The sequence below is a fragment of the Cyprinus carpio genome, chromosome A5, assembly GCF_018340385.1.
Source record: "Cyprinus carpio isolate SPL01 chromosome A5, ASM1834038v1, whole genome shotgun sequence".
Classification (NCBI taxonomy): domain Eukaryota; kingdom Metazoa; phylum Chordata; class Actinopteri; order Cypriniformes; family Cyprinidae; genus Cyprinus; species Cyprinus carpio.
In genome coordinates this window covers 27,029,072-27,048,788 of record NC_056576.1, presented here as the reverse complement: position 1 = coordinate 27,048,788, position 19,717 = coordinate 27,029,072, and the positions used below count along the sequence as shown (strand labels likewise).

The window sequence follows — 19,717 nt, the reverse complement described above, 5'->3', positions numbered from 1 at the left end:
ATGACACAGGACTGATGGTAGCGCTCACCTTTTCTTCTCCGGACAAGCCTTTTTCCAGATGCCCCAAACAATTGGAAAGGGGCTTCATCGGAGAATATGACTTTGCCCCAGTCCTCAGCAGTCCATTCACTATACTTTCTGCAGAAGATCAATCTGTCCCTGATGTTTTTTTTTTGGAGAGAAGTGGCTTCTTTGCTGCCCTTCTTGACACCAGGCCATCTTCCAAAAGTCTTTGCCTCACTGTGCGTGCAGATGCGCTCACACCTGCCTGCTGCCATTCCTGAGCAAGCTCTGCACTGGTGGCACTCTGATCCCGCAGCTGAATCCTCTTTAGGAGATGATCCTGGCGCTTGCTGGACTTTCTTGGACGCCCTGAAGCCTTCTTTACAAGAATTGAACCTCTTTCCTTGAAGTTCTTGATGAACCTATAAATTGTTGATTTAGGTGCAATCTTAGTAGCCACAATATCCTTGCCTGTGAAGCCATTTTTATGCAGCGCAATGATGGCTGCACAGGTTTCTTTGCAGGTCACCATGGTTAACAATGGAAGAACAATGATTTCAAGCATCACCCTCCTTTTAACGTCAAGTCTGCCATTCTAACCCAATCAGCCTGACATAATGATCTCCAGCCTTGTGCTCGTCAACATTCTCACCTGAGTTAACAAGATGATTACTTAAATGATCTCAGCAGGTCCTTTAATGACAGCAATGAAATGCAGTGGAAAGTTTTTTTTTGTTTTGGGATTAAGTTAATTTTCATGGCAAAGAAGAACTATGCAAGTCATCTGATCACTCTTCATAACATTCTGGAGTATATGCAAATTGCTATTATAAAAACTTAAATATTGGAAATTGGAAAAGTTGCTGCTTATGTAATTCTCAAAACTTTTGGCCACGACTGTATGTGTTTGTATTTGTATAAGTTGCTGCTTATGTAATTCTCAAAACTTTTGGCCACGACTGTATGTTTCTGACCTTACGTTCACTGGAATACCCACACACACCCACACACACACATACACACACACACACACACACACACACACACACACACACACACACACACACACACACACACACACACACACACACACACATTTTGATTCATACTGTACACTACCACTGAAAAGTTTAGGAGGAATTGTATTACTTTCATTCAGCTGGGATGCATTAAATTGATCCAAAAATTACAGTGAATACTAAAACTTGTTACAAAAGATTTCTATTTCAAATAAATGCTGATCTTTTGAAACTTCTTTACATCAAAGAGTCCTGGAACAAAATTGTATCACAATTTCCACAAAAATATTAAGCAACACAACTGTTTTCAGCATTGAGGATAATGATAAGAAATGTTTCTTAAGCACCAAATCAGCATATTAGAAGGATTTCTGAAGTTTCATGTGATACTGAAGTAACTGGAGTTATTTTACTTTATCACAGGAATGAATCACAAAATTTGTGAAATACATTCAAAATAGATAAGTTGTTTTTAAATTGAGCATAAAAGGATTTTCATATTGCTACTTTTTCAGACATTGTTTAGCATTGACCTCTGCCTGCAAACCTGTTTTAAACCTTTTAAACCAACAACAAAAAAATATGCTTTTGAGCAACATGGCCCCAGCTCATGGAATTTAGAAATGTTGGCGTTCATATCTGATTTTCATACCATTTCACTGATGCTGCTACATGCTGCTGACACCCCTGGAACCAGATCACTAACAAGTGTCAGAATTAGTTCACACTCAAGACCTGTACAACACATTTATGTGTAGGTCAGTGCTTCAGAATGAGCGGCCCTCATCTCAAAGGTTAGCATGTGCATTTATTTGCATTCTCTGCTGCTCTGAGTGTCTCAAAACCCCTTCTTTTTGACACATGTCACCATGGCCCATAAGTAGGCAGTGTTATGCTAGCCCAGGCCACTGCCAGAACGTAGTCAGTCCAGATGCATTACAGAGATCAATATTTCACCCATTCATATTCATACATTCATGCTTTGTTTCAAACTCTCAGAGTCGCCAGACCTCCTGTCTGCATAATATTTCAGCAAACCATTTATCAACCTGAAACCACCAACCAGCTATTGACCACCTCGCGTTGACGATCGTCCTTAACCCTGTGTGAGGAGAAGGATTTAGCACTGTTCAAAGGTGCAAGAGGACCACTGCAGAGTTGAGCTCTTAAATGTTTTAAAGCTTTGCTGAGAAATAACCTTGCGGTGGCTGTCCTATTGGAATCCATATCTTTGATCTGCTCTAGTTAAGAGTTCTCCGAACCGAAGCAGCAGGCTTTAGAAAGCTATAAATCTCACAGACACCTCTCGGGTCCTCATCACCTTGGATTGGGGCAAATCTTTGCATTCTCGCCCACATCTCTCTCACACTTCCCGCTAAGCTTATAACAACAACACTCAGCCTGTTATCGACTCGCTGTCCAGCCGGCCGATTGTTTCAGTCTGTTGGGGCTTCCGGTTTGGCAAGGTCTCTCAGCATGCTTTAGGGATGTCAAGAGCAGCTCTGGTAAAAATGATGCCAGTTATCGTATTAGTACCATAATACCGAGTGCCAAATCTTGATGAGATATTAATGCAAACACAGTTGTTTTGAACAGGCAGGAGAAATAAGATTTGTCAAAATATTTGGCTTTTTTCTTGCAGTGCATTCTAATAGAACTGCTGCTGAATATTATGATGTTAATATTAATATGAATTAGCATTGATATTAAGCTTTGTTTTTTTGTCTTTTCTTAATTGTTCAAACTTAAAGCAGTGTTTACTTGATAAATACTTGCAACATGTCGCAACATGTTATAAATGAGATTTATTTACTAGTTATACTAATATGATTTTTTAATGTATAATATATTTATAACATTTAATTATAATTAGCTTTTCCTGACTTTTTATTTGTTTAATTACCTCAGAAATTATATTTACCTAATTAATAAATACTTGCATGTTGTTGTTTTATTTTTAATTTAATATTAATAGTTGTATAGATTGTTATTAAAATAATTAAGTTAACACTTATATTACCAGTAATTATAATATAATAGGTAGTACTGTATAATAATAAACTATAAAAATGTCATATTTGTCAATTTTCAGTATTACTTAATTTATAATAATTACAGCAGTATTTTTAAAATATTTTAAATGAATTTAATTTAGTATATAGCCATAGTTTAATATTGTATATTTTTATAATAGTTGCTAAAAAAAATACTAACTACATACAAAACAATTTATCATGTTTAAGTTAATATAATAATTTAGTAATAAATATAATTTATTATAATTAACCTTTTTAAAAAAGGAATATTAAATATTTATTTATTTATTTATTTATTTTCTCTGTGGTATTAAAGGTTGTATTGTGAACAGTGAAATTTTACTGATATTGCTACTTAAATTATGGTATGATGATAACCCTGGCATGCTGCATCTATTGTGCCTGAACATAGAGAATGAGGCTGTGTAATGCAGATGCTGAAGTTTAGTGAAGAAGTATGAAGTCACCTCTCTCTTGCCTGTCTGTGCTTGATTGATAGACCTGTTATTGGGAAAGTTTCCATTTAACATGTGCTGGGTTTTTTCCTCCATGTTCGCAGAGGCCTTGGGACATGGTAACTCCCTGTGGAAGGGGGAAAGGGTGGAGTGGAGGGAGATATATACAACGCACACATATATTTTACTGCTCTCGAATAGGCTGGCATCGTAACTCATTTCTATAGGTATATAAATTTGACAGTGAACCCAGTACAAGCGTCTGGCTCTTCAGCATGCCCAGATTCACTGCCGTTACTGCTAATCTGCATTGAACACGTGTGGCTGGAAGGAAGGATGGAGAAAGGGAGGGATGGAAGTGCTAGATGGGGATAGATCCACAATTATGTCTTCATTTGTCAAAGGTTGGAGAAACATGGGTGGAGGAAGTTTGGTGTATGTTCTGTTCCAGGGCTGCCTCTTTTTGGCAATAACCCTTAGGGGTATTCCTTTCAAACTGCGTGCCTCCTGAGGCAATGTAAGGCAGATGTAACAGGCACACACACTTTCGTAATCATTTTAAAGAGAAAATACCAGTGCTGATTCCGTTTCCTCCAGGACAAATGTGGAAAAATGAGATAAGTGTTGCTTCTCTCTCCAGGCGCCACAGGATGGGAACTGCAGGTATTTGAATCAGAAAATAGCCCTGAATGTCTCACACAGTCATATCGGCATGGATGATTCGGTTATTCTACTACAATAAATGCTAGTCGGTTCGCATTTGGTAGAGCTCTGTGAGCTGCTGAAATGCAATTTCGGTCTTCAAAAAGGGAAGTTTGAGTGTTGTATGATAAAGAATTTCTAGTGTATAGCGTTGAATGCTTTTTGTTGATTTAAGCTGGACAGGATGGAGTACCGAAAGTTATTTCACAATAACTATCTGCAAATAATTCTACCAAATAGTCGTGATAGTAAAGACGCCTGTCTAGTGAGGATAACAGTATGGTTTCACCAAACAAGTTTGTTACATTTAAAAATACATCCACCAGTGTTGTAGATGAAGTCAGGCAGGTTGTGCATGTGTTCCAATATGTTATGTAGTGTTGTTTCTGAAGCCAGCGGCTCTCTTCCCCAGTTTTTTTTTTTTTTTTTTTTCTGTCAGAACTGGCCTGTTAATTGACATGAAATGAAATGAAATAAAATAAAAGTATTACATTATAAAATATTAATTATACATATTGATATGTTTAATTGTCTTTATTATTTTGACGTATTATAGGAGCAAAGGGATGGATTAAAAGTGAGGGACACATTAAGGTACAAGTATTGGTTTATAGACAGACACATGTTCACTTTATTTCCAGTTCTGTGCAGATGTTCTGGAGCAGATGGATGCTTTTCTCCCTCTGGCTGTGGCATTTCGAGAGGACACCCTGCTGCCTGTGTGCTCCAGCTACGTGGAGGTGTGTGGCCGTGTGACCTCCTTCCTACTGACCAGAGTAGAGGAGAGGGCAGGGGATGTGCCGGCCTCCGCTCCCTTCAGAAACCTGCCTATTCTGATGGCCACCAGCGTCTACATCCTCCAGACACTCACGCACTATGAAAGCCAGCTCAGAGACTCCAAACGCATGTGAGATACATTCATTCTCACTAAATTTGCTAATTATACTAGTATAAAATAATAATAATAATAAGAAAAAAATTAATTATACTTATATAAAAAGTAATAATAATATTTGTTAATATAACTATATTTTTTTATTTTTTTATTATAATTATTTATATTCATGTGAGTTATACTCATTCTATAAAGCACACCTTTTTTTCAATAAAAAGCAACAGCTGAGACCTTAAAACAAGATCAAATTTACAGAAAAATTGTAATTTTGAATATATCCTTTGTTCTTTCTTATTTTTTAAACTAAAACCTAGCCAGATTTAGAGTGGTTTATGCTCAACACACTATAATATAATTCATACAAAAAGAAGAAGAAGAATTAAAAAAGCAAGCAAACAAACAAAACAAAAACAAAAACAACAACTAATAACCAGAATCTTAATGTGAAATCTAACGTTTTCCTTTTCATTTTATGTTATACAATTTCTTATTTGCATGTATTTGCATTTTCAAATGCATAAACACTTAAGATATTAATGTGTGGCCCAAGTACATTCATCAATAATTCAAAAGCTGTACCTTATTTCCACCTATTTTCTGTCGTGGATGTGGTGTTAGGAATGATAATGAAGTCTTATCCTCTATGATGTGGTACCCCTGATTACATAAAACTCCAAATCTCTCCTTGGATGAAAAAAAATAAAATAATTGAATATAAAATGGTATATAAAAAAAATCTCAGCTTGGGTTTGACCTGTGCATTTATCCTTAAAATGAAAAGTGTTTGGAGAGCTTTGAGCTTTGCTAAAGTTCACCGATTTATAGTACACTTTGTCAAGCCCAGGTTTCCCCGGCTAGGTAGCCTGTCAGATGGATGCCAGATTTACTAAAATGCTGTAATTGGATTGTAAAGAACCGGAGTGAGGCGTATGTGAGCTGGTGGGCTCTGACAGAACTTTGCACTTATGTATTTGTAAGGTTATAGCCAAGAATGAGCCACAGAAAGACACACAGAAAGGGGTATCGGACTATATGTGTGGCCTTGTACTTGAAGAGAGGGAGTGAGAAAATATTAGGCGAGGAAGAATGAGGTGTTGAATGATTGACAGGTAATAATTGGAGCCATTTGCTGATATTAATCACTTAGTGGCTCTTTGACCTGTAAACTACACCGCTTTTGCCTTAAACCAGGCCTTGTGTCTTTGATGTCTCCAACCTCAGGCCTCTAACTCTGCTGCCCATTCAGAGAAGCCAGGATGTGATGGCAGCCCTGCACGATCACCTGACCAGCTACTGCGTCCATGTGTGTGCCACTAGTATACTACAGGATGCCGAGAGCCACTACTGGAGTGACCCCAACCCGTTTTACGAGGTACAGATGGCTGTAGATTTTCTGGCAATATTTCAATAATAGTTCATGTTACATGTAAGCCTGTTGAAGGCATTTTTGTTGGGTTGGGTTGGGTTGGGTTAGGTTAATGGAAGACAAAACATCCTGTACCTCAACCTGTAACTGTGCTCAAGGACAAAGCTGTGGATAAATCACACTGCATGCTCACATTCAGATCATAAGTGTATCTGTACTGAAATGCTGTGACATTGGTTAATAAATGATAAATTGTGTTGTATTGTTTTCTTAAGTAGGTTTCCTCTTAAATTCTTGGATTTGCATGCTGCTATTTCTCGTTGTCCTTGAATATTTAGTTGACTTCTCTTAAGCTGTCATGAAAAGAGTCAGGTGTGTACATCCAGCCTTAGTGCTGCCATACCAAAGAGCATTTTTTATGATCGTGTTCAAAACATCTTGCTTATTTGAAATGCTTGAGAAGGTTGTGCACATTTGTAACCAATCACAAATATCCCAGTCTCAGCCAACCTGACAAGTTTAATAGAACCAGTATGTGTTTGTGTAAAACCCTCTTGTCTTTCTTTCCTTTTTTATTTGTTAATATTCATTAGGGCTATGCAAAATATTGAAAATTCACTATATATTTATGATGTATTTTTTTTTTTTTAGCATTGTGAATGTCGGAATGCTTTTAAATGTGTCTTGTTTTTGTTTTTGTTTTTTGTTTTGTTTGCAGGTCTATCTGTTTTGTTGACCAATGGAAGATTATGGATTATTTGAGAAAGTTATTTAAAACATAATTTTTCATTACATTGGATATGGAGTTATTAATTTCTTTTAATCCGTTTAAACTGTTAATTTAAAACAACATATTCAATCAAAATTTCCAGGTTTTTTTTACATCATCATCCAAAAAATGATTTCAATTAATTTAAATAGAATAAAGATTTTAATAAAATTTTATTATTAAAGTGTTTTAGATATATAAAATAATGGTAAAAAATGGATAATTGATAAATTTGTGTAAATTAATAGAAATGGTAAAAAATAACAAGAATTTCTGTTCGTTTAGTGCAAAACCATTTGAAAAGTATTCCTTGATTGATTTTAACTAGATTATTTATTTATTTATTTATTCTGTAGGAATTTTGATTTAATTTGGGTGCAATTGTTGATAAAAAAAATAAATAAATAAAAAGTGTTAATTAAAATTACAAACTACAAACTTTTAAGCATTTTCAGACTGAATAATGAGTATTGATATATATATTAAATATCATAGGGATGTTAATATGAAAACTAATCTTCTAGGTATATTGCTATAAAGAGTTTCTAGATATATCATTCTCATAAAGTCCTTTCCTCTAATCTTTTCAATGGGGCTTGCAGTGCCCTGAGGTAGCGTTAGACTCAACCATCTGTGTCTAGCCCGAACTTTACCTCCATTAAGATATCGGCGCACACATAAGCGATCTCTCACAGATGAATACACACACATCCGCCCGTTGCGGGGCTGTGGGGCAGACTGACCTGCTGTGCGCAGGTGTGCAGCTGGCTCTGCAAGTCTGTGCCTCTGTTGACCTGTATCCCCTCTTCCACCACCTCTCTTTTGCTTTCGTTCATTCATCCCTCCATTTTATTTCCTCCTGAGCAAATGCCACAGGGCCGAGCGCTTCCAGAGGCCCGGTTGCTAGCACTAAATCTCTGGGTCCAGACGTGTCATGGCCCTATGTGTCTCTTTCTATGGCTGACTTAGCCGTGGCACACTGGTGGACCTCGTCCCAGCTCTCATTAGGAGATGTAGAACATGGTTGTTAATAATCTCTCTTTGGTCACACTGTGAACTCCTAATGCTGCTTCCTCTTTGCCTGAAAGTAATTAGCCTCTTAGGAAACCAGAGTCTCTTTTTGCCTTTTCTGAATTGTGTTTCTAGTTCTTAATTCTCCGTTTGAGCTGTTTAACATGTACAGTATCACAAATTCTAAAGCATTTCAGCATCATAAGTCTGACCCTTTAGATCAGTCATCTTACTCTTGTTACGCACTAGCTTTGTTCTCTGTAATTTAAAAAAAGTGTATAATAAGTGTATAATAATTTGATTAAGTGCAGAAATAACTTAAAGTACACTTAAACTTTCATTAAAACGTTATTTTTATTTTAAACTTGATAATTTGCACAATTAATTTTTGTTCATCCTGCCTAACAGGATTGGAGTTACCGGGATGAAAGCTAAGGTTTGGTTTACAGATATATATATATATTATTATTTTTTTTTTATTTTTTTTTTTTTTCTCGAGCAAAGGTTTTCAAACTAAGGCCCAAGGAGCCTTAGGAAGTTGCTGGAAAATATAAAATGTTAAATGTTAACTTAAGATATTAATTATGTTTAATGTGTCGTAATAATTTTTTAACACATTTACTGAATTTGATTCTGTTACTCTTCCATGGTGTTTTTAAAAGACATAAATGTATATGCATTTACACAAATTTAAATACAAATTAGTATATAAATGCATAGAAGAATACATTTTCTCTTATACAGTACTCATTTGGAATCATAGACAGGTTTGAAAACCTCTGTTTTAAAGTGAAAAAACAAAAACAAAAAAACAGGAAAAACCTATAAAATCTGATTAAAACAATATTTCAAAGAAAAACTTTTGTTTAAGCTTTTGTGATAAGAGTAAAGAAAAATTTCAGAAACATCTGGAGTATTTCTTAATAAATTGAAAGTTGTTAATGTTAAAAGATATATGCTATGTTCCTGGTAAAAATAGCAACATCAAAAACTCACTCCTGTGTTCACCTAATTGTGATATTGTGCAGAAGAAGAAAAAAATATATACATATTGTGATTTCCATTTTAAAATCATGAGTTAAAGTTATGATGTTTTATCCAACATATTAAGTCCCACGTGATGAGATTTGAAATGTACTGAATAACAGGAATGACCGGTCATTTTTTCCTCTGACATCTTGACTCAGTGTGCTTGTATGTCTGGGTAATGTTCAGAGGAGCAGTGATTGAATATCCAGATAAAACTTCAAAGTACCCATGCATTCTCTCTCTCTCTCTCTCTCTCTCTCTCTCTGTGGTAATGAGGGGTCCAGGTGCAGCGTGCAGGTGGCATGACCATGAGGGTCTAGAGGAAGATTGTCTGGAAAGACCTTCTGTCTTTTCCTTTCTATTCTTTTTTGGTATTTATTTGCCATGATATCATCATCATCATATCTCTACCAGTCTCTCATAGTTTTTTTTGTTGTTTTTTTTCATCTCCACCTTTTGTTCAGGGTGAAAGGTGTTCTTTCTCCATCCAGATGTGGCACTATTTTCTCACAGGCCTGCGCAGTGACCTTTGGGGCTCCGTTGCCCCTGCACAGGCCCGGCAGACCTTGGCCCAGGTGCTGTGTGAGACCCTGGAGGTCTTAGTTCAGAGGTACTCAAGAGCGCGACCCTCCTACAAAAGACTCTCCCAGATCAGGTACCAGATATGAAGAGCTACCACATTTTTACATTAGAGCTGTTGTTACTTTTTAAATTGTGTGAGCTAGGAATAGGAAACATACAGTTCCTTGATGATTCCATTCACAATTCCAGTCCATAGACACAGAATATTTGGCTTCTTCTTAGTGTGTGTGTGTGTGTGTGTGTGTGTGTCATTGTGTGCATCTGTACGTGTTATTTTTTTTCTCACCACCATTATATTAATATAATGCAATTTACTAATTTTACTTATTCCCCCGGTTTCACAGACAAGGCTTAAGCCTAGTCCCAGACTAAAGTGTAAATCTGAGCTGTTTTAACTGAAAGAAACTTGCACTGACTGATCTTAAAATATATCAGTGCCTTTGTTTTGTCTCAAGATGCACACAAGTAATGTTTTTTCTAAAGCATGTTAATAAAAATTACTTAAATGTCCTTATTGAAATATGCCCTTATCCTGGCTTAGTCTAAGCCCTGTCTGTGAAACTGGGCCATTATGATTTAATTTAATATACATCATTTTTGGAGAAAAAAATAATAATTTATTGTACTGATTTGGTTTGTATGTATATATAATATATGTGTGTGTGTGTGTGTGTGTGTGTGTGTGTGTGTGTGTGTGTGTAATAATATTAAAGTTATACATATGATCATTTTTATTTTACTCTTTTGATATTGTTAACATTACCAAATATGTGTGTTTATTTATTTATTTTTTATATTTATTAATTTATTAAAACTGCTCTGTTTGTCATATAACAATTTGTGTAGCTATTAACAATCATGTGCATTTGATTGTTGCGTAATGAAGATGCATCATGCAGGAAATGGCATGCATGGTTAAAGTCACCCGCCTACATCTTGTGGTCAGCGGTCACACTCAAGCACATTCTAACAGAGAGCAGTCATCCATGCTGTCTGATTGAATGATCTTACTGTATTTCTGCTGCACTGAGAAGCACAAGCCCACCTTCAGGAACCTCGGGCTTAGCAGACAGTGTTGAATGCTTTAGTGATTATGCCAGTGTTCGGCCCTGGGGGTCAAAGCAGATCTTCAGATTTGTAGAACAGTCTCTCTTTGTTAGCACATGGCCCTTCCTCAGTGCCTGGCGGAGGGCCTGGTTCTTTCATGCTAGACCAGGCCCAACCGCCCAGGCCTTGTGCGTTGCATTAACACATACTTAAAGTGGTTAAAGATGCCACAAGAGCACTCTTCCCTTGAGAAATAGCAGATCGCCCAAGGCCGCAGGGAGTTTTTTGTTTCAGCAGATGAGCTTTGCTGCAAGGACACCTGGATATGAGCTCTTCAGTGCCGGGTGAGCTCAGAGTCTGCCAGGCAGATGGGCTTTTCCTCTGCTCCCTTTTTTTTTTCTCCTATCTGGTGAAAGGGGAACTTTTGCTGTGCTATAAAGCAGAACATGGTGGTGGGTGATGAAAAGTTGAGTTTGATAGGGAAACCAAAGTGGGTAATATGACCTCTCTGGATGCTGAGAGACTGTACAGAAGTACAGGATTCAGTTTTTTGAACTGAGCAGGACATACACTGATACATGTGTAATTGAAAGTAGATGCCTGATGCAATATATCGGTACTATTGGTTAGTGGTTGATATTAGATATGTTTTTATTGATGGTGGTTTTCTGTTTTTTTTTATTTTTTATTTTTGTTAGTGGTTGATATTAGATATGTTTTTATTCATGCTGATTAAAAAAAAAAAAAGTTTTACCAGCCCCAAAATTTTGCACGGTATTGCATATTACACAGAAACACATTGGATTTTTACTAGAAAATCTTGGTTAGGACACAGTGTGTGCAGCTGAGTTATTCCTAATATGTGGTGTCTCATTGCCTCCTCCAGGGTTGATATTACAGCTATTCTGCTGTGCGTGGAGCATCTGATGTGGAGTGTGTGTGACTCTGTGGAGGAGTTGCTAAGGCCTGATGCAGCTCATGGATCTTGGATGTGGCCCATACACAGCCTGTGTAACCAGCTACTGACTGTACTGATCATCCTTACATCACCTCTTACAGAGCTGCACAGGTGACACGAGTCAGAATAAACTTTTTGGATTATTTTGATTTAGAGAGGCGAGATTAGCACATTGAAAACTGTATTCCCCCCTCTATATGCATCTCAATAAATTAGAATGACATGGAAAAGTTCATTTATTTCAGTAATTCAACTCAATTTGTGAAACTTGTGTATTAAATAAATTCAATGCACACAGACTGAAGTAGTTTAAGTCTTTGGTTCTTTTAATTGTGATGGTTTTGGCTCACATTTAACAAAAACCCACCAATTCACTATCTCAAGAAATTAGAATATGGTGACATGCCAATCAGCTAATCAACTCAAAACACCTGCAAAGGTTTCCTGAGCTTTCAAAGTGGTCTCTCAGTTTGGTTCCCTAGGCTACACAATCATGGGGAAGACTGCTGATCTGACAGTTGTCCAGAAGACAATCATTGACACCCTTCACAAGGAGGGTAAGCCACAAACATTCATTGCCAAAGAAGCTGGCTGTTCACAGAGTGCTGTATCCAAAGCATGTTAACAGAAAGTTGAGTGGAAGGAAAAAGTGTGGAAGAAAAAGATACACACACCAACCGAGAGAACCGCAGCCTTATGAAGATTGTCAAGCAAAATCGATTCAAGAATTTGAGTGGACTTCACAAGGAATGGACTGAGGCTGGGGTCAAGGCATCAAGAGCCACGATACACAGACATGTCAAGGAATTTGGCTTCAGTTGTGGTATTCCTCTTGTTAAGCCACTCCTGAACCACAGACAACGTCAGAGGCGTCTTACCTGGGCTAAGGAGAAGAAGAACTGGACTGTTGCCCAGTGGTTTAAAGTCCTCTTTTCAGATGAGAGCAAGTTTTGTATTTCATTTGGAAACCAAGGTCCTAGAGTCTGGAGGAAGGGTGGAGAAGCTCATAGCCCAAGTTGCTTGAAAGTCCAGTGTTAAGTTTCCACAGTCTGTGATGATTTGGGGTGCAATGTCATCTGCTGGTGTTGGTCCATTGTGTTTTTTGAAAACCAAAGTCACTGCACCCGTTTAGGCAAGAAATTTTGGAGCACTTCATGCTTCCTTCTGCTGACCAGCTTTTTGAGATGCTGATTTAATTTTTCAGCAGGATTTGGCACCTGCCCACACTGCCAAAAGCACCAAAAGTGGCTTAAATGACCATAGTGTTGGTGTGCTTGACCCCAAATCTGTGGGGTATTGTCAAGAGGAAAATGAGAAACAAGAGACCAAAAAATGCAGATGAGCTGAAGCCCACCGTCAAAGAAACCTGGGCTTCCATACCACCTCAGCAGTGCCACAAACTGATCTCCTCCATGCCACGCTGAATTAAGGTAGTAATTAAAGCAAAAGGAGCCCCTACCAAGTATTGAGTACATGTACAGTAAATGAACATACTTTCCAGAAGGCCAACAATTCACTAAAATTTTTTTTTTGATTGGTCTTATGAAGTATTCTAATTTGTTGAGATAGTGAATTGGTGGGTTTTTGTTAAATGTGAGCCAAAATCATCACAATTAAAAGAACCAAAGACGTCATTCTAATTTATTGAGATTCACCTGTATTTATATATTTATTTTATTCTCCAGGGTTTTTCAGGGAGGCTGTGGTGGAGGAAGCAGCAGAACTCCAAAGTTTCCAGAGGGAGTGAACAGTCATGAAACAAAGTGGCTGAGCGTAATCAACCCAACACTGTTCACAGAGGAGCTGCTGAGGTACTGATAGGATTAAGCAACAAATAAGTGTTCAGCCCGTAATCACTTAGAGTGATTAACTCTTTAATGCGGAGTTTATTGCAAATTTTTTTCTTATGGTTTGTATTATAGTTTGATTTAAAATTTGGTTTTGATTTTGTTTTTGATAAAATTTTTTTATAAGTACGCCTTTATGCTCACCAAGGCTGCATTTATTTGTTCAAAAATTCTGTAAAAAGAGAAATAATATTATGAAATATTATTAATATGAGAGTATTACAATTTATTATTTTAATGGCAAAGCTGAATTTTCAGCAGTGATTACTCCTGTCTTCAGTGTCATGTGATCCTTCAGAAATCAATTTGGTCGAGATACAACTATTTGAATATCTGGAATCTGAGGGTGCAAAAAAAATCTAAATATGGAGAAAATTGCCTTTAAAGTTATCCAAATGATGTCCTTAGCAATGCATATTACTGATCAAAAGTTAAGTTTTGATATATTTATGAAATTTACAAAATATCTTCATGGAACATCTTTATTTAATATCGTAATGATTTTTGGCAATAATATTTTTGTGAAATTTTTATATTATATATATATATATATATACATATATATATATATATATATATATACACACATACACACACACATATATATATATATTAGGGCGTCACACATGATTAACACGATTAACACACATCCCAAACACAAAGTTTTTGACCCATAATATATGTGTGTATACTGTGTATATTTATATGTATATATAAATATATGCCCATGCATGACTATATAAAAAGAATTTGTTGGTTTATATATTAACATATATTTATATACACATATAAAATATATATATATAAATATATAAATGTATATACATGTACACCCCACACACATATACACACACAAGTGTTTACTGACAGCCAATATGCATATATACATAAAGTGTGGTTATAGTATATATAATATATGTAAGTATATATATATATATTGTATACATATACACACACACACACACACACACACAATATACATGTTTTGTTGGCATTGTGCAATATGCCCCCGTGATTTAAGACTGGTTTTGTGGTCCAGGGTCACACACACACACACACAAGTTTACTGACCCAATATTGCATATAAACATAATGTGTGGTTCATTTGTAATTTGTTATGGTTTAGTGATTTAATATTGGATTTGTATTTATTTTTTTTTAATATGCATTTTTGTTTGAATGTATTTGTATTGATTTTAGTTGTACTGTGTGTGTTTTGTTTTTTTTTTTTTTGTAATTTGTAAGAGTATTTTTCAGGTAATGATGATTTAAATATAAATATATTTAAATATAACAACAACTGAGGTGGACACATATGTCTTTATAGAAACCTTAAGATAATAGGAGGTTTTGACACTTCTAAATAAATGTCCAATAAAGTTCATAAATTAATAGGGTCTTAGATAACTTTAGTTGTCTAATTAAAAAATTATAACACAAAGCCAATGCCATTTTTTTTTTTTTTGGAAAATCTTTTATTAAAATTGACACAGTCACAGCAAATGAGCACATTAATTACTTTGTGTACCTTTGTGAGATTTTTTTTTTGTGTGTTTGGCAGTAGACAAATGAAATAAATAGTACAGTTATAATATTAGGAAGAAAAAGAAATAATACTACTATTACTTCTTTATATAAAATGTAATGTCACCTCCAAAAAATGTTCCAATCTGAATACATAATAATGTAACATTGTTAAAATAAAATATTTGTAACACAAGACTGCATGAGACATGAAAAACATCACCAGACTGCTTTGTACCTTTATTACTGAGCCCATTTTTAAGTTTTATTACAAGAAAAACACATAACTCACACAATATAGGGAGTTGTTGCGGCTCACTCAAATGAGGCTAGCATGGCCTTTCAGTTTTTGTTCATGTGTTAGATGCACACAAACACAGTTAATACATTACTGCAGCCACCAGACCCCCAGACTCACGGACCTAATGCAGGCCAGATGCAGATGCCATAGTTAGTCATGCTGTTTATGCTGACATGCCCTCCGGGTCTTCAACCTGGGTGTGAAAGGCTGAAACTGAGTCTGTAGGAGGACTGAATGTCAACATCACCCTCCTCAAGCCCCCCAGCACAGCTCCAGACTCCCACTCCAGAGTGATATCATCGCGTGTCCCACTTACACAAATCACCGGTCTTCAGCCCCACCGACTCCACTTCCATGAAGTCGCAGGGATTTAAATTAGTGCATTTTTATTGCCTGCTCCATTTTTATTTATTTATTTAGCCTTGCTGTGTTCAAGACTCCCTGAGGGTCTCGTGGTGAGGGCCCCACCAGAGCCAAGAGGCCAGACACCAAAATCAAACTCTTCTCCTCACTCAAACACTCCAACCAACTGACAGTTTGGATTATTAAATAAAAAAGTAATAAAAAAGACAAGAAATATCAATAAATCATGGAGCATTATGGGCAGAAAGGAGTCTTTTTTTTTTTAGTTACATGCGTGGAAGATCAAGATACAGTGAAACCTGACCTCATGGTGAAGCTTACAGATTTATCAGAACCATTAAAGTGGGATAATGGGTGGATTACCGGTGCTTTGACATGACAAAGCTGTTGCTTAACTAAAGCATAATGTTCCCCTATTATGTAGCAGAATTCTGCCCGCCTCTTTTTTTGTCTTTATGAGTGTCACATTTGCTCTTTACCTAAACTCAGAAATAAATAATGATAATTAGTGCTGTTTGTTTGCTAAGGTTTACAGCATTAGAGTCCATCGGGAAATTTTGATCTCTTTATTTATTTATTTTTTGCATGAGGCCTGGTTATCTGATATTGGGTTTAAGTTAGTCACATAAATTTGTTGCGATGACCAACAGAAAACTGCTTGGTTTGAAAGGGACTTCTGTGTGAGCTGTTTTTCATACATTGCTATCCCACTGATAATAGACAATGAATCAAGAGACTTACAGTTGTTACAACTATATAGAGGTCCTAGATCATATGATCACATGTAAGTTTTAAAAATCATAAACTACTTACAAACTTTTTTTTCTTTTTTTGGGGGGGGTTGATGTTTTGTTGTCTGAACAATTGGCTTGTTATTAAACAACAGTACAATCCATTGACCATGCTGTACTTTTATCACTCATTGCCTTCATTCCTGTCACATCATAATGGATTCTTTGTGATAGAACTGTTGTTCTAATGTGTTCATATGAATGAAGAGAAGATGTCCTTGCATTCCTAAAATTCTTTACCTTTTCAATATTTTCTACAGCAACTGTAACTGTTTTTATGTGCTTTAATGTGACATTATCCAACAGCAGTCAAGTTATCTATATTCTGTAAGCAGCATTGAAGTGTTTTCTGATGAATAAATTAATAATTTCCTGTCTGTTTGTCAGTTTTGTGTTGATATAGTTAATAGATATTTTGAACTTTGTTCATTAAAAAAAAAAAATTCCTGATAAAAAATGTATCCCTGTTTCCACAAAAATATGAAGCAGCACAACAGTTTTCAGCACTGATAATAATAAAAAAGTTAGCATATTAGATTTTTTGAAGATCATGTGACACTGAAGACTTCAATAATGGCTTGTGAAATTTCAGCTTTGCTATCAAAGGAATACATTACATTTTATAACATATTAAAATAGAAAATAATTATTTCAAATAAATGAAGCCTTGGTGAACATACGATACTTCTTAGAAAAAAAAATGTTTGAACATCGGCAGGAGCTTAATTCATTTATTTCTGTTGTTTAGGATTTTCCAGCTTGTGAGGGATCCTCTTTATGTCTGTTTGAGCTACTGGTGTCTGAACCCTGTTACAACCCAGCTCTACTTCTGCAGAAAATTCTTCACAAGGACTGCTTCCTGCTACAGATCATCATCTCATACTCGTGTAAGACTCTTAAAGCCCTGACACACTTCTTAGAATATACATGTACCCTTACCAAAGATTCCAGATGATGTTGCTCTAATGAAGCATGCTGAAAGTTGGCAAAATATAAAAAAAAAATATATAGTTTAGTTGGCTTGCCAAAATGTTGCTTCATCTCCACATGTGTTTAAATCTGATGTAGGTCACAGAACAGAAGAGTGGCTTGCATTGAGAGAATACGAGGAAACGCTCTTTGAAGCCCATCAGCGCTTTCATTGGTTTCCACAAATGAATTTAACACAGTTTATTGGTGGAAAGACTGATTAGCTGTGAGGATGGCCCAGTGACCTTGCTGCTCTTAATAGCCTGCACCTGTTTTTAATGGGTCTTCTTTTCGCACGTCTACTCCTATTTTCAATAGGCTGTTGTGTGCACTTGTGAACTGATCACAAGACGATAACATCGCTTGAGTCGCCCAACACCTGTGCAGAGGAACCATGCTGAGTCCTTTCATTCTCGCAAAATACACCATAGAAATCACTAATTGCTAGTCTAAAATTTGAAATTGCACTCTGTTGAATTTGCTAACAAGTAAACGCTAGCTGAGATCTTTAGAGGCTCATTCCAGTCAGACACATTTGATACTTATTATTTTACAAAGTAAGGCAGATCCACCTGGATTTTCTGCCATCTTGTGTGCTGCTCAGCTTCATCAGATTTGTGTTTCGTCCTCAGGCACATCGGAGATTCATCTGGACTGTTGGGAGAATATAGTTTTATTCACTCATCACCGCACTCATCACCCTCCTCATCATTTCTGAATCAATAGAGCTCAGTAATAAACACTCATGTGAGAGCAAAGCGAATGACCTTTAAAGATTTTCCTCTTTCTTCCTTCCACTCTGAAAAGTCTAACCTTTAAAGGCTGTTTTGTGCTTGCACATTAATTCACATTATGGCGGAGCTCATTAATAACCAAGCTCGGTTAAGAGCACGTCTGCCTGCGTGCTCTGGTGTGGGAATCACTTTGCCGTAAATCAACACTGCCTGGCCACAGCCTGGCTAATTAAGAAGGAACGCGGTGGCTTGGGTGTCTACCGTTTAGAGAAACCTCTTTTAAAGTTCCTCACTCCAGTCGCTGTCTCTCAGCACAGTTTGGGAGCATTTAGCGCTAAGCTGTGCTCTAAATAGGAGCTTGTTCGTGGAATTCTTTGAGGAACTGATAGCAATGTCTTGTTCCAATTAAGGGCCTCCAGTGGAAGCTCATCTGTGAGGCCCGGTAGAAAATCAACAGGTGTGTTTGTTGGCAACATGTCAAGGTTGCAAAGGTTTGTTAGCAGAGGATAGAATTGGTTTGTGGAATCCCTTCCCTTGAGAAACACCAGCAGTTCATTTATCACGGTACATCCAGTGGCTCGTAAATGGAAGATTGCAAAGAGGTGGTCATTAACCTGTCCAGCCCTTTGCCGCCCCTTGTGGCTATTTATAAAAGTCCACTGTTTTGTTACAAAAGTCTGTAGTTATTTTTTTTATGCCTTTTTGTCTTTTAATGTATTGTATCTTTTTAAAACTGGGAATTGAAGAATACATATATGACGTGATTTTGAACTATTTTAAATAGCATTTAATTATTGTCAAGGCTTTTTAAAAATGTTAATATTGTCGGTGTTCTTAGCCTTGTGGGAAGCTTTTGCGTTTCGGGTTTGAGTCCAGGCTTGCGGACCTTTCCTGATCCCATCGCCTTTTCTCTCTCCCACTTCGCTTCCTGTTTGGCTACTGTCCTATCAAACCAGGGCAAAAACACCAAAAATATATTATTTTAATTATTTTGCGCACATAGCATATTGATAAGAAGTAATGGATTTTTTTTTTTTTTTTTTTGTTAAAAATGTGTACTAGTGAGGTATTTAAAGGATGCTAAAAATATACTTTCCCTTACACTACATTACATTAATAGACATTTTAACTGAAAATTGATTATTTTAATTTGATATTTTTAATATTATTATTTTATATTTTAATATTTGTTTGAGCCATAAGGAGTAATATAAGAGTTTCTGAATATTGAGTGATTTTAATATATGTATGTTTTGGATAATTATACTGCATCACATGGTCAATTTCATATGTAATACGTATGTGTAAATAACAGT

At 36.3% G+C, this 19,717-nt stretch overlaps 1 protein-coding gene across 3 annotated transcripts in view; it reads left to right on the top strand.

Moving 5' to 3' along the window:
- Positions 1-19,717, top strand: part of LOC109060970 (uncharacterized protein KIAA0825-like) — a 124,530-nt gene that overhangs the window by 31,122 nt on the left and 73,691 nt on the right. For all 3 annotated transcript variants that reach the window (XM_042756653.1, XM_042756652.1, XM_042756654.1), the window contains exons 8-13: positions 4,857-5,122; positions 6,332-6,482; positions 9,750-9,940; positions 11,801-11,983; positions 13,558-13,683; positions 17,446-17,585. In XM_042756653.1, coding sequence (XP_042612587.1) covers positions 4,857-5,122; positions 6,332-6,482; positions 9,750-9,940; positions 11,801-11,983; positions 13,558-13,683; positions 17,446-17,585 — 1,057 coding nt within the window. The remainder of the gene's footprint in view (positions 1-4,856; positions 5,123-6,331; positions 6,483-9,749; positions 9,941-11,800; positions 11,984-13,557; positions 13,684-17,445; positions 17,586-19,717) is intronic.